The 14697-nt window shown below is 39.3% G+C and overlaps 1 protein-coding gene across 1 annotated transcript in view; it reads right to left on the reverse strand.

Moving 5' to 3' along the window:
- Positions 1 to 14691, reverse strand: part of LRRK2 (leucine rich repeat kinase 2) — a 63112-nt gene extending 48421 nt beyond the window's left edge. Inside the window, exons 1-6 of the mRNA XM_010728672.2 lie at positions 14624 to 14691; positions 10077 to 10183; positions 6810 to 6898; positions 5334 to 5468; positions 4692 to 4826; positions 1664 to 1795 (exon numbers count right to left, since the gene is read on the reverse strand). Coding sequence (XP_010726974.2) covers positions 1664 to 1795; positions 4692 to 4826; positions 5334 to 5468; positions 6810 to 6898; positions 10077 to 10183; positions 14624 to 14668 — 643 coding nt within the window. The 5' untranslated portion in view covers positions 14669 to 14691. The remainder of the gene's footprint in view (positions 1 to 1663; positions 1796 to 4691; positions 4827 to 5333; positions 5469 to 6809; positions 6899 to 10076; positions 10184 to 14623) is intronic.
- Between the last annotated feature and the right edge of the window lie 6 nt (positions 14692 to 14697).

The following is a 14697-nucleotide window of genomic DNA, read 5'->3' on the forward strand; positions in this document are numbered from 1 at the left end:
TTCTCAATTTACTGTGAAAACAAATATCATGCAAAATACAGCAACACTCACGTGGTAAAACAGTTCAATAGCTATGGTTTCTAGTTTGATATTTAATTTTAACTATAGTTCATAACAATGAGAATCACATTAGCAGCATGAAAGTGAAATTCAAATCTGTATCAATGTTTCTCAAATACTTGAGAAATACCTGCATTTGAGCTTCAAAAATGGAATTACACACACAAGAAAACCTAACCCCACTTCTTTACCAGTCTCATGTGCTTGGCAGGAAGGACAACCTAGCAACTTCACACTTGTTTCCCTCACTGTCTGCTGCTGTGGACGCCTCTTCCCATATCCCTCCCAAAGTGTCAGCTTATCAAGAGGAAAGGCATCTGTTAAGCTGAAAGAAGAAGTAACAGATCTCGTGGCTGTTTAACTGTCACTATTGGTAGTCAGTAAACACTCGTGACAAATGCATGCTCCTGCCTGACAGGCCATGAAATCAGATTGGTTGCACATAGGGCAGGATCACAGCATGTCAACAGAGTTGCTGTGTCCTCACAAATGCTCTGTTACCATTCAGTTGGCCTTGCACATGAAGCTCTTCAAGGGTAACATCCCCTCTTGCCCAAGAGCTGCAAATACCACCTCAGAAACCACCACACTTTCTTGAAATGTTTATTTGGCTTTCTGGAGGGGAAGTGGAAGTTGCTCTGGTTTGCACTCAAGTTTGATCTGTATTCTGTACAATATCTGCATGAAGGAGAGGAAACAGATGGTGACAGGATGAGATTGATTTGATTACAAGACTTGTGCAGTGGTACCGGCATCTGCGGCAGCTTCAGGCCACCACCTGCAAGAAGTGGGAACTCTAACTTACGAGAAAGGGCTTGGCTGAGTGATGAGGAACCTGCCATGCAGCATAGGCTACTACTCCAGCTGCTACTCACAGTCTTTTTTAAAACAGTAGAGAGAAAAATATTTTCATTTGAACTTCCTGTTACATAATCCTTAGCAACTGCTCAGATCAGCTTACTACAACAGCAAGAGACAGCAGAGCTGAAAACAGGTATATCAAATCCCTTTTAGGCATTACTATTATTTTGCTTAATGTGACACCAGTTCTTGTCAGCTGAGATGGACAAAGGACTAAAGCCAAGAGAAGCCCAGCAAACTGCTTGTCTCATGGCTGCAGGCAGAGGGCCCTGCAGCAGGCACCACAACTGAGCAGGAATGAATGCAGCATGGGTCTTTGAATGCAGGAGAAAAACACAACCTTGGGGATCCCTTCTCTATCTTGCTTCTGCTATCATTCCATAGCAGAAGCAAGTTCTCGCATATCCAGCACTACCACTTCAAAAAATATTTTTAGGAGGACTTTTCTTCCATTCTATAATAATGTTATAAAGAATGGGAGATCTATTGATCTGCTAACTCTTTTCTCCAGGCTTGTCTGGCAGCTTCTGTCATTGTTACTAACGTTTATCACCAAAGATTCCATACTGACTGTTACTGTGTTACCTCAACACCTTCACATTGCCAGAAATACAGAGCAATATACACCCCTGAAGACTAACTGGCATAGTAGCCCTAGTTGGCTTTAACACTAGATGTCAGTAACTGATTCTTACACAGTTAGACTAAACTGACAAAAAAAGTAAATAAATTGTGAACTTACCCAAAGTAAGCTTATGCAACAAGCAGCAACATACTTCCTGAACAGTTTCACTATTGGGGAAACTTTTCATCATTTCTACTATAACATTGTAGCAGCGAACATTTCCAGACATGAGCACTTCAACATTGCTGGCTAAAGAAACAAACAAAAATTAATTTTTAAGAGGAAAAAAAACCCAGTAATTAGGTTGTAATAGAGACTTTCATTAAATAGAGTTAGAAAATAGATTCCATATTTTAACTTTTGCTTACAATTTGAAAAGAGGGTCGCATTTTTTTTTTTAGTCTTGCCATAGAAAGCATTAATTAATGACTACTAACACTTGGAAATAATTCAGTAAGTTCAGAGTCCATATTAATTTTTATGGATTAGTTCCATTTCACACCATGCCATGTAACAGGAATCTCCTCAGTAACTACCAGTATATAAATACTTTCTTAAAGATGAACAGATTTAAAAATATTAATTCACTACTATATTTTACAGCATTATGATAAATATTCCCAGGCACGTACAGATGGGAAACAATTTAGATTTCTCTTTTCTAATAGATGTCATTTATTTGTTTTAACTGTGTTCCTCTTTCATTTTCTTTCATTTTTAGAGTGAAAGTCACCAAATCTAAATTTGGTTCAAATCACTTCTACCATAAGACTATTAAGTATTGAGGGCATAGAAGTATTCATCTAATGTTCCTATAATATTTTGAAAGTCAGTTCAAATTCTGTATTTCACAGAATCAAATAATGGTTGAGATTGAAAGGGACCTCTGAGATCAACTGGAACAACCCCTCTGATCGAGCAGGATCACCCTGAGCCAGAACCATGACCAAATGGCTTCTGAGTATCTCTAAGAACAGAGATTCCACAGCCTCAATGGGCAGCATGTGCCAGGGCTCAGTCACCTCACCCTATTTACAGTTGATTATGCAGGTCAGATAGAGAAATCAATGGGACAGTCAAATTATCCAGTAAAATGATGGAATGCTATCCTTTGCTATAGAGGACAGCAATCTTGCATTTAGTAATTATAAACAAAATAGCATTACATTAATTACAATTAAAAACACTGCGCATGAAAGCATCCTAGCAGTAGATAATGTTGGACAAAATCCTGGCCCCAACAAATGAAAGAGAATCCTGTCACTGACTCCAAGAGAGTTCAGATCTGCTCTACAGAAGCCTACAAACTTTCTTAATATTCTTTTCAACAGCTTGGCATTCCTGTATATAGTGATTTTCTGCAAATCAAAACAGGAAGTTCTGGTGAGAAGCATTTCTGAATCACTCTGTTAGTGAAGGAAGGTACTTTTTGCAATGCTTTTAATATAATGGTGGTTTAGTAAGATCATTCTTAACTGGAAAATACTTTTTGAAGTTTTGCACACTTCACAAGAAGTCATCAATTCACAGGTGATAATCAATACATTACAATATTCATAAGATTCTAAAATTGCTGACTAAAGAGAAAGCATAATTAAGCGCACATTTACATCCTGCAAGATCAAAGCTGTGCTACACATACAGTGAGTCCCCGGGACCAGCTAGAGAAAAGGAGATGGGATGTGTAACATCTAATCTTAACCACCAAAACTTGAACATCAGGGATCTCACAGAAACTGAGGAGGAGATCTGAGCAGTCCATATTTCAGGGAATAACAGGTACCTCTGTTAGCCTGAGGTAAAATTTCCGCTGGAGGTGCCTGTTTCTCTCCATTAAATATAGGAGAAGCCTGGACAGATGTGCCAATGAGTAACATCTAAATGGCAAAACTCGTGATACATCACTTCCCTACAGACTTTGGTGGACAGTTGGCAGCAAAGCATTTTCTCATTCACTCAAGATGACTGAGATTAGAAAGAGCTCTTGTATAGCACTGGGATAAACTTCCACCCTTCCATTTTTTTTGACATATGAGATGGAACAAAGCCTATGTGTGTACTGAATGATTTTCTCTGAGGTGCATGTAATGTGGGATGTAATAGTACAGAGTATGAATGCTGGTCTAAGTAGCCTTGCTTTGCATATTCATGCACAAGCTATCTTTGTTTCCCAATTTTCAGTCCTTCACATCAAAAATTGAAAGTGCTAACTCTAAAAAGAACACTTACCTTGAACTAAATCTTCGTCATGGTCTCCTCTTGGAATTATTACACTTTGTCTAAGTAATTATTTCTTTTAAAAGTCCTCAGAATTTGGCACCCTCTTCCTCAGAAAACAGAAATAGCTTCTGGGTTAAGGTACAACTATTTCTGGCTTAAGGAATGCTTAATTTTTAAACAAAACTGGAAAAGCTAAAAGCTTGTGAATGAGAAACTAAACAGCTCGGAGCCTGATGAAATGTGGGAAACTACAGTCTAGTTCCTGTTTTATGGCATTCTCTGGGCCAGCATGCTTCCTACACAAATAGACAGGATGTATGAAGCATCATGAGACTCCATAATGTGTGCAGTGCTACCCGTGTTCCTCATTGCAGACACCACTGAATGATCAGAGAGGGGTGCTTCAGCCAAACTCGTTTTCTCAGCCTTGGCCTGCATTGGAGTGCATGGGAAATCTTCCCCTGTGGAATAGCCTTGGCCAGCAATGTTCCTTACAGGCTACATAAACTCACTGAATATATATTTGATCAGTAAATAGATCTTATTATTCAATCATTTTAAAAGGCAGAGAATTTGAAATTTAACTCCTAAACCACAATAAGTATCTTAGTTACCACTTATTCTGAGCAGAAGAATATGGGAGATATAATTACTATGAGAATAGCTGAAAAGGAAGAAGTCTCACTAAAAATTACAAGTCAGTATTTCTCACAGAAAACAGAAAAGTGATTTGCCTGACCACTCTCAACCAATTCTCGCTGCAAAGCTGTACCTTCTGGCAAAATGAGTCACTATTTTTGCAGCATCAGTTTTTCTCTAGAGAGACATGGAAGTTTTATTTTATTCACAGTCACCAAAAGATTACCATGCACTGAGGCAAGCTGATACAAGATATGGGAAGAATGATTTTCAATAATGCACTTACACGGACCAGCTAAGGAATGTAATGAATAAAGTGCAGGAAGAATCACCTCCTCTTTCTCTGGAAACTCTTTAAATACTTCCAGTATGATCATATGATCTTTGCTTTCAACAAATTCAGTCAGCTGCTCTTCTGGAACTAAATTAAAAAGGAAAAGAAAGAATGTATGTTTTGAGGAAATAATTCATATTCTGATACAAGATGAGAAAATGTAATTGTTTTTATAAAGTTTTCTTATATTTATTTTCCATGGAACATGTGTTCCATAGGTATTCTCCATACCTGTACTTTCCATTTCCCTCAATTAAAATTCCTTTTACAAAAACTGAGCCCCTTTTACTACGAGTTTTTCCAGACTACATTTTCTGTAACTGAGTTCTGACTTTTAAATGCTTTCCTATGATTATTTTGCAAAAATGCCTTTCAGTTTTTTTCACAGAACAAAGTTCAGGCGTTCCTCACCAAGACAGCATGTAAATAATGGAATACAGTGAAAACCCGTTTTGAGCTAGCTCTTTCAAAGAACACATTTAATGCATTTAATCTGAAATGCAAGAATTCTTTTTTTTTTCAGCTAAATAAGTATCTGCAGTCCCTTCCCAACCTGTACATTTCTTAATTTAATAACACACAAGATACAAATACCTTTTTCAAAAAGCTTGCATAATGCTCTACATCCATGTTGCTGGATCTCTTCATTTTTAGGGAAGGTGTGCATGGCATTAAATACCAAGGAAAACACATCCACTTCTTCCTCCAGGAGCAGGAAAGCAATTACATCTAAATAGAAGAGATCATATGTTGAGCTGATGCATTCTCAACATGTTTACTGAAGCACTGTACTCAACATTAAAATCCTGAAGTCTTTAATTCTGTCCTTAAAATGTACTCTGGTGGCTCAAATCCAGGTTTTTGTATAACAGAGGAGGCTGTTATTTTTTAAGGTCATATTTTAGAATACAATTGGTATGTTCTAAGACATTACTGGCAAAAAAGGTAGCTTCCCCTTTACACTCTTGCTTCCACTTTGCACTGGCACTTGTCAGACCTCTCAGTGAGCCAGTCCAACTTGCTAAACTGGTGGAAAATCAACCAATCCAGAAGGATACTTCTTTCAAGCTGAAGAATTTCACTGACAAATAAAATTGCTGCAATAAAGACGGCTGGAACCATGACATTTGTCCATCTGTATCATGAAATCCTATTTGCACTCTCTTGGCATTGTGGCTAATCACTTCCAGCTAGAGTACAGTTCAAGTTTTTGGGCTTAGAGACAAAAAGAACACTAGCAGTCTTCTCTGACAATGAGACAAGGTACAATTTGGAATATTTTTCTGAATTAAGATAGTTGGAATGAGAACTTAAGTCTGCAATTAAAAAGAAGAGGAAATCAGGTTCATGAGGTAACAATCTTAAAAAATAGATAAATCAATAGCATGCAGCATTTTCTGAATGTGTCTGTCTCATTTTGCTGCTTGGAGCAGAAACCTCTGGACAGCCAGATGAGCTTTAATTACCTAAAATAAAGTCTAATCTTTATTCTGTAAACAAGGCTGATTCTAATGTTTTCTAAAATCAGTGGAAACATTCCTATTTGAACAATAATTTAGTATTATGTGCTACCATGAATAAAGGTTGCAGAATACCTCTTTTGCAGGCTCTCTTTAATTTCAACAGTTTAGGACTGAGAAAACAGTCCTACAGTATCTGGTAAGATTGGGTCTCTGGAGAGCAGAATAATAAATACAGCAGAGATTATTTTACTCCTTTCAAATCTACAAACCAGTACTAAAGGAATCAAGTCAGACTGTCATCAAGTTTATACTTTGCTAAGGAAGAATAAGCTCTTACTTATTTAACTTAATTACACACTAAGTATTTATGTCTATGCTAATAACAAGCATGGCAAGCCATATTCTTCATGGCCTTGCAATTAGAAAATTCCTTTCTACCTAGTTCAAAAAAGGTGCAAAACAGTACAGTTATTACTTTGCATACGAGTACAAATGACTTTGGAGAGTAAAACAGACAAGCCAGGGCGAAGCGTGCAGTCACACAATTTATACCACAGTTCTGTGTTTTAAAGGCTCAGATAGAGTAGGAAAAATTAACAGACAATACCTGACATCAGGAGTAGATTTAATGTTTTTAGTCCTATTACTGAGAGAATTACATTTCCTTTGTGGACTGTGAGCATTTTAAGAATCTGCCTAAAAATTAAAAAAAAAAAAAGGGAAGAGTTATAGATAAAGAAATATAAACATACTTTTTTTAAATACAAAGTTTCTTAAAAAAAAAAAAGAATGAACAACAACAGTTACAGAAATTAGCAGCAGTCTTTAAAGCCATTTAACTTTTAATTGTGTATACTTCTATTAATTCTACAGGAGACAAGTTTTATTCAGAACAGAATTATTCTAATTATTCTACAGAAAGCAGGGCCATGTTGTGCAGCAGGCTGTAGATCATAGAATCATAGGATCATAGAATGGCCTGGGTTGAAAAGGACCACAGTGATCATCTAGTTTCAATCCCCCTGCTATGTGCAGGGTCGCCAACCACAAGACCAGGCTGCCCAGAGCCACATCCAGCCTGGCCTTGAATGCCTCCAGGGATGGGGCATCCACAGCCTCCTTGGGCAACCTGTTCCAGTGATGGTATGGCAGTGTTCTGTTTGTTGCAAGGATGAAGTTACAGTGAATTATGAAGGATTTTCTGGAAGAGAAAAAACAATTACTCAGCTAAAGAATTTGAAGAATTTCATGGAGAATTCTACCCTAAGGTTCTGTCATACAGCACTTACGTGATGCTGAACAAATCACTACCAAGTGTTTCACAGACTAGCAATTGTACACTCTCTCCTTTCTGAGTGAGCCAACTTGAAATTTGTGGATATTAACCTCTGAAATGTTGCAAGTAGAGTCAAATGAAGCTGAATTCTTAAACACTAAGAGAGTCAAGCAATGGTGGTTACTCTAAAAAATCCAGAGCATGTACTGTATTAGGCACCTAAAAATCAGTTGATGCTTCTAACATCACTTACTAAGACAGTGACTTCAAATCTGTAACAACTCCTCTTTAAACAAGATTATAAAGCTCTAAGCAATATTGATGAATGCAAAGAAAAGCCAAGAAGAAATTAATAGGCCAGTTTTCAGATAGAGTATCCAAAATAAGGCAGTGGGCCACACATTGAATAATGATGATGACGTGTGCCTTGTTAATGCCTATATTTATAAGCTAGAAAGATTATATTTCCTCTTTGTAATTATTTATTAATGATTAAAATTTATTTTTTATTAAAAGTTTTGTTTCTTTTCTCAATGTACTATGATGCTGTTAGCATAAATCTCTCCTCTTCTGGAGCACTACTATAGTAGCTGTGACGATCCAAGTCACAGAAGAGGGCTAGAAAAAATACTGTGTGTGGATTATCTTAAGAATGGAAAATAAAATCCAACTAAATGCAGATGCTTCCCCTACGCCCTCCCCCCCCACTTCAAACTCAGAACAGATTCCTCCCTGAAGTTTCTGTATACACACTTTGGATACTGGCATTTCAGTCCTGAGGCAAATTCTTGGCCAAGCGTACAGCCCAAGTGGATGGACTGAGTATCTGGGCGATGAATCAACAAAAACAAGGAGCCACCCTAACCAAGCTGGTAGAGTAACTAACACCCATAAATATGGTTCCTTAACCTGCTGATTAAAATGTTATAGTCCTAGGCATTCCTAATGCATTTTGTTGTCTATTTGCAGGCGTGAGCATACATGCACACTCATGTAGAAACCGTAGCATGAAGATTTCTTTACCTCCTTGCTCCATAATCAGCTGTGGGCAATATACTGGGAGGGAATGCAGCCACAACAGCTCTTCTGAACTGATCAAAGAGATATTTCACACCATGTAATGTCATATTCAGCAATAAAACTGAGGGAAGTTTGCCAAGGGTTGCTGTTGCTTGAAGATTGGCTGGGCATTGGTGGACTGGTGGCAAATTATTGCTTTTATGCCATTTGCTATGTTTTATTGATTTTTACTCTTTTACTTATTGCAATGTCTTTATGTCAAATGATGAGTTTTCTCACTTCTGCTCCTCTGATTCTCTTCCCAGTCCCACTGGAGGGAGCAACTGGGTGGCTAAGTGGTGCTTATTTCACAACAGGTGCGAGTGTATAACCCACAACAGGAGACTGCAAAATACCAGCTCAAAAACAGAGTAATTTTCTGGGGACCAAAGAATAAACACTATCTTTAAAGTTACTGTACCTTCCAGAATAAGTTAATTAACAAGCGTGCCAAAGAAATCTTAACTAGCTGGTACAGCTTCACCTCAGTTATTGTTCATGAAAAGCAATAAAAAATCATTTGTGCTTTCCAACAAAAACAAGGCAGTTCATGCCCCTGCTGACTCTATACTCTAGCCACCATTGAAAAAAAAAACCACAACAGACATACCACAACTTCATGCAAGTAACATAACAACAGCAGTCTTTCTAAGGAAGGGTATGGTGAAAACTGTAAAAGCAGAGAAAGATCTACTAGTGGAGTCATAGGGCTGTAGCACCTTGCTCAACAGCCAATGGAGAGATATGGGCATGTTCAAATCCAAGCATGCCTTGCTTCAGCATTACTTACTGCAACGATGGAAAGAATCATCTTTTGAAGGTAGCTGTGTCCTCTGACTTCACAGGTAGTTGAGGTGACTACTTTAAATACTTTATTTTCAGTCAACTATGATCAGGTGTGAGAAACAACCTGTCTTGATTTACACCACTTGAGACTTGTGGATATAACATATCATATTTGTGAATAACACATACACAGAACTGTCCAGGTGACACTGTCTGTTAAAATAAAACATCTTCACAGCCACAGCATCCCAGAATCACTGTAATTGGCAAGGAGCTCAGAAGATCCCTTAATTCAGCTCCCCTCTCCAGCACAGGGTCAATTATAGCTGATTGCTCAGAGCCATGGACAGTCAGGTTCTGAATATCTCCAAGGCTTAGGACTTCACAGCCTCTCTAGGCAACCCGTTCCAGTGTTTGATCAATTTCAAAGTATTAAAATACAATTGATTGTTTTTTTTAATGTTTAAGAGGAATTTTCTCTATTTCAATTTGTGCCTAATGCTTCTTGTCCTATCATTGGGCACATCCCAGAAAGGAGCTGGCTCAGTTTTCTTTATTCTCCCCATCAGGTAATTTATACACACAGACAAGACCCCTGCTTGTGTGAGTCTTTTATTACAAAACCTGAAGAAATCCATAAAAATATTTATGTAGAAGCTGATCTAATAACTTTACATAAATGCATTTCATTGTATATGTATGCTGCTGTGATACAAAACATTTTGAAGGACTCTTTGCATACAACATACTTACTGGTGAACACCCAGCACTTCCCAGTCCTTCCCAACATCCTTAAGAGCTATGTTCTGCAGAGTACTTGGACAAATTTCAATCAACTTGCAAAGAAGCGACCAACCCATCTGTAAAATAAAAATACAGCTATTGTAGAACAAATACTCCATTTGGAACCTAGGTGTTGTGTTTTAATACCCCGGCTTTCAGAAGATACATGTGCTGAAAAGATACCTAGCTAAATGAGCGATAATTAATTAACACAAGACAAAGACATAAAGACTGAAAGTAAAACATAAGCATTCTGAGTGCATCACTTGTACAACATTCCACCACTTGAGGCTAGAGAACACACACATAAGGGATTTTGAGAGAGAAAAAAAAGATAGGAGATCCATAGTATTCCATCATGGGCCACTAAAGACCACTGGACTATTACAGATATTCCAGCTTCAGTGAAGCACAGCACTCGCCATAAGAATTTGATGCTTAATTGCAAATGGTAAGGAGAAAGGATGTATTTGTTTTTGAAAACTATCACTCTATGTCAAGTGCTCTGACTTTAAATATCTGAAAATAAAGCTGAAAATAAAGATAAATGAACTGAAAAAAATGCTCCTCTTTGGTTGTCCATGTTGGAGAAATCTGTTCCCTGTTCCCCGATACTGGAACAATGGGCTTTATCATTACGACAGCATGCTGGGTGTATCGGCCTTCAGGCTGATAAAACTGAACGCGTGGATGATAGCACTGAGCAAAATCCATGCAAAAAATATTAGCTGATAAACAAGAAAACCCTGCTGTACTGAAAGAGAGGAAGAAAGCTGAAAAATGTCAGAAGTTCAAGATATAATGGATTTTACAAATAGAAATGAAAACTAAGCATAAAGGTCCCTGACCATATTAAAAAAAAAAAGGAAAAGAACAAAAAGTGGAAGTAGAACTGTGTGCTGTAACAACAGGGTTAAAACAGAAGATAAGCCTCCCTATGGCAGGGGGTTGGAATATGATGATCCCTAGGGTCCCTTCCAACCCAAGCCATTCTGTGATTCCATAACCTAGCTATAGCTCAAAAACAATAAGCACAATTAAACCAGATTTCAGCAGAAGAGTTATATAAAGCAAAGGGGTCAGGACAAGACAGCTACCAAAACCAGAAAAGTAAGCAGTCTTTTCCATGGACTGTAACTGCATAACTGCAGAGTTTATAGAGATTCTGTGATCTCTAACCCTGCAGCATGAAAGACGAGAGACACGAGCAGCACAGACTAGAAACTTGGCAGCTTTTGTGACAGCTTTGGCAAGTCTATGAAAAAGGTGATGTAGCTCCCGGGGAAAAAGAATTCTGTTCTTACACTTCATAGGTCACAGGCTCTACATTCACACTGTCTGTGGCAGCTTCGCTTTTGGTGTAGCGTAGATTTGCAGAGCCAAATATTTTAAGCCAATTTAACTTTTCAGCTCAAACTTGCAGTCTGAGCTTAACTATGAGCCAGTTTCCATGCCCTCCCCTTGCTTAGACAGCCAGCTGACTTGCTCCGTGTTAAAGTAGAAACCAATTAATATGGACAGCCAGGACAATTAGTCTAGGCTGTGTGACAGTCTCAATCAAATTTTGAATACTTACTGACCAGCAAAGCTCCCCAGTATGGGGTTATATACCATCTAATTTTCCATGTTCAAAGCAACAAATATCAAAGCTGCAAGGCAAATACATTGCAGAGGTGACCATTAATTGATACCTTGTATACTACTTTAAAAAGATTCTGAAGTGCCACTTTCTGCCATAGTATTTGCTAAGTTTAGAACCCAATGAAAATCAGCACAATGACTTTACAGAAGTAATTTTTATACTAAAATGGGCTCTGATATTGATATTTCTATTGACCATTTTTACTTGGATTATTGTGACTCCAAGTGTGCCAAACATTTGTAAGGACTGTGGAGCCAGGGAAGTCAGAAGCAAACATATGACCCGCTGATATGAGGTCAGTTTTACAATATTAAAATCACAGCCTGAGATAACAAAGAGCTTATTGTCAATTTACAGTTACATAAGCAAGTAAGGATCTTTTAAATAACAGAAACACTAAAGGGAAAGGAAAAAAGCACAAAAAACAAAGATATTCTTAAAAACATCTGAGTGGCCACGACACATACAGACAGCTGATGGCAGCAATGAAACTGTTATTTTTAAATCAAGTCCTTTTCATTTCTAGCATGCAGTGAATTTATACGACATTAGCTCACACCTTTCTGTGTGACACAATAAGGCTCTGCTGACTGCTCTTTCCTCGAGTGCACACAAATTTTGCTCCACAGTTTCTAACCCATTCCAGTTAGTGTCAGCCAGTAACTGCACAAAGAAACTGCCATGTTCACTTAAAAGATGTCTACTTCATGGTGCTATTGGCCTTACAGCTCAGTCTTTTTCTATTTATAAAGGAGCCCTTAAGGTTTATGCCCATAGCCTGACTTGCACTGGTACCTGAAATATTGAGCTGTTAAGCAAACTTACTCGGCACAAGCTGGTGGAACAGCAACAGTGTACAGTGCTTTGCAACTAGGTGAGCACAGGATGGGAAAGAAAATCCTCGGTTCAGATATGGCTCTCACTTGCTTTCTCTGTTATGAGAGTCAGTTTTATTATAATGTCAAAAGCAAAAAAAGATTCAATCAATTTATTCAATGAAAATTCATTAGCATTATGAAGAGAATACACTGAAATCAGGGCCATGTCATCTCACTGCTGCCACAGGATTTTGTATTCACAAAGGCTGTAATGAGCTGCAGTGGGTGAAGCAAGGAAGGCCGCATTCTGCTGAGACACTGTGGGTGTTTGCAAATACTATAACAGAATGTGAAGGAAGAGCTGCCCAAGGCATTTTGTGCAGATTGGAGCTTTGCACTGCCTTTGAGCTTTGTTTTGATGCCTGAGTACAATGTAGTAATGCAAAGAAGTCATTTCAAAGTTCTGCATTACATCAAATTAAAGTTGAGATTTATACCACCATTAAAATGAAAACTAAGTGATGCTGCCTTCTAATGGAATTCTTAAGAGCCTCATGCAGCCCTCTCAGACCTGCTTCTGGCTATGCTTCAATCTCATTTTTTCACTTCTTGCCTGAACTCCTCAGCAGTGGTTTTGTAAATTCTGACATATCTAATATGCTTCATCCTGAAAAAAAATTACTGCTTTATCTTTATTTCCTAGCAACCTGACAATTCTACAGTAAAACAAATTAAAATTTCAGACTCCGCACAAGCACTCAGTCTTTAGAAGAACCTTTCATATTTTAATCTGAATTTTATGTTCTGATCACTAGCTAAGGTCTATGAAGTTAAAAAAAAATCTTACACAACAGTATTATTTAAGAGGCATATGCAGCATAATTTGTTTTGTGAATTGGGAATAAGTAAAGGATGCCAGAAATCTTATAACCATCCCAATGTATTTAATACACAAAGAGAGTGAGTTGCACACATCTGGAGTTTGTAAGTGTTCTTTGGGCACAGCATAGTCAGGAGCTCAATACATGTCTGCCAAGAAGGGGCTCTCCATGGGATGGGCCCAGCAGTAGCACTGTGAGCTCAGCACTGAGCTGGTCAAGTGCCACCCCTTGTTTACATGGGACATTTGTAGGAGCAGCCAAGCAGAAGCTTCAGCTGCAGGTGCTCCTCCAAGGTACAGAGCATGTTTCCCCTACAAACTGGCTGTATGACTGTCAAAGGATTGGGCCACAGGGCAGAAATGTACCTTTAGCCATTCTGCTAGAAGTCTGTGTCACTGTGGTAAAATACCGACACATCAGAAATACACTGGAAGGCACTTCTGATAGCTCAGAAGCCTGTGAGGTGTGCAGAAAAGCACGAAGAGCCCAGAAGCACTCGTGTGCTCTTGCAGTGCAGAAAGTCCACTGTATCCTGAACTGCATCAGAAGACAGGTGGCCAGCAGGCAGAGGGAGCTGATTTTTCCCCACTGCTCTGCCCTTGCGAGGCCCCATCTGGAGTTCTATGTCCAGGCCTGGGACTCCCAGCACAGGAAGGATGTGGAACTGTTGGAGTGGGTCCAGAAGGCCATGAAGATAATCAGAGGACTGCAGCACCTCTCCTATGAAGACCGGCTGAGAGAGCTGGGGCTGTTCAACCTGGAGATGGCTCTGGGGAGACCTCACTGTAGCCTTCCAGTACTTAAGGGGGGCTTATCAACAGGAAGAGGAGCAACTTTCTACGTGAGGGACAAGGAGAAGTGGCTTTAAATTAAACGATGGGAGACATAAATTAGATGTTAGGAAGAAATGTTTTACTCAGAGGGCGGTGAGGCTCTGGCACAGCTGCCCATAGAGCTGTGGGTGCCCCATCCCTGCAGGCGCTCAGGGCCGGGTTGGATGGGACCCTGGGCAGCCTGAGCTGGCAGGGGGCAGCCAGCCCACGGCAGGGGTTGGGGCTGGTGGGCTTTAAGGTCCCCTCCAAGCCAAACCATTCGCTGACTCCACGATAAGCCCGTGAAGAGCCCACAGACCCGCAGACCCCTCGCGCGCGGTATCGGGGAGGAGCGTTCCATTACCTGCTGCACGCCGGCAGCTCCCGCGTACAGGTCGAGCACCAGCATCAGGGGCACGTGGGCGTTGCAGCCGCCGA

Source organism: Meleagris gallopavo, chromosome 1, assembly GCF_000146605.3.
Source record: "Meleagris gallopavo isolate NT-WF06-2002-E0010 breed Aviagen turkey brand Nicholas breeding stock chromosome 1, Turkey_5.1, whole genome shotgun sequence".
Classification (NCBI taxonomy): Eukaryota; Metazoa; Chordata; class Aves; order Galliformes; family Phasianidae; genus Meleagris; species Meleagris gallopavo.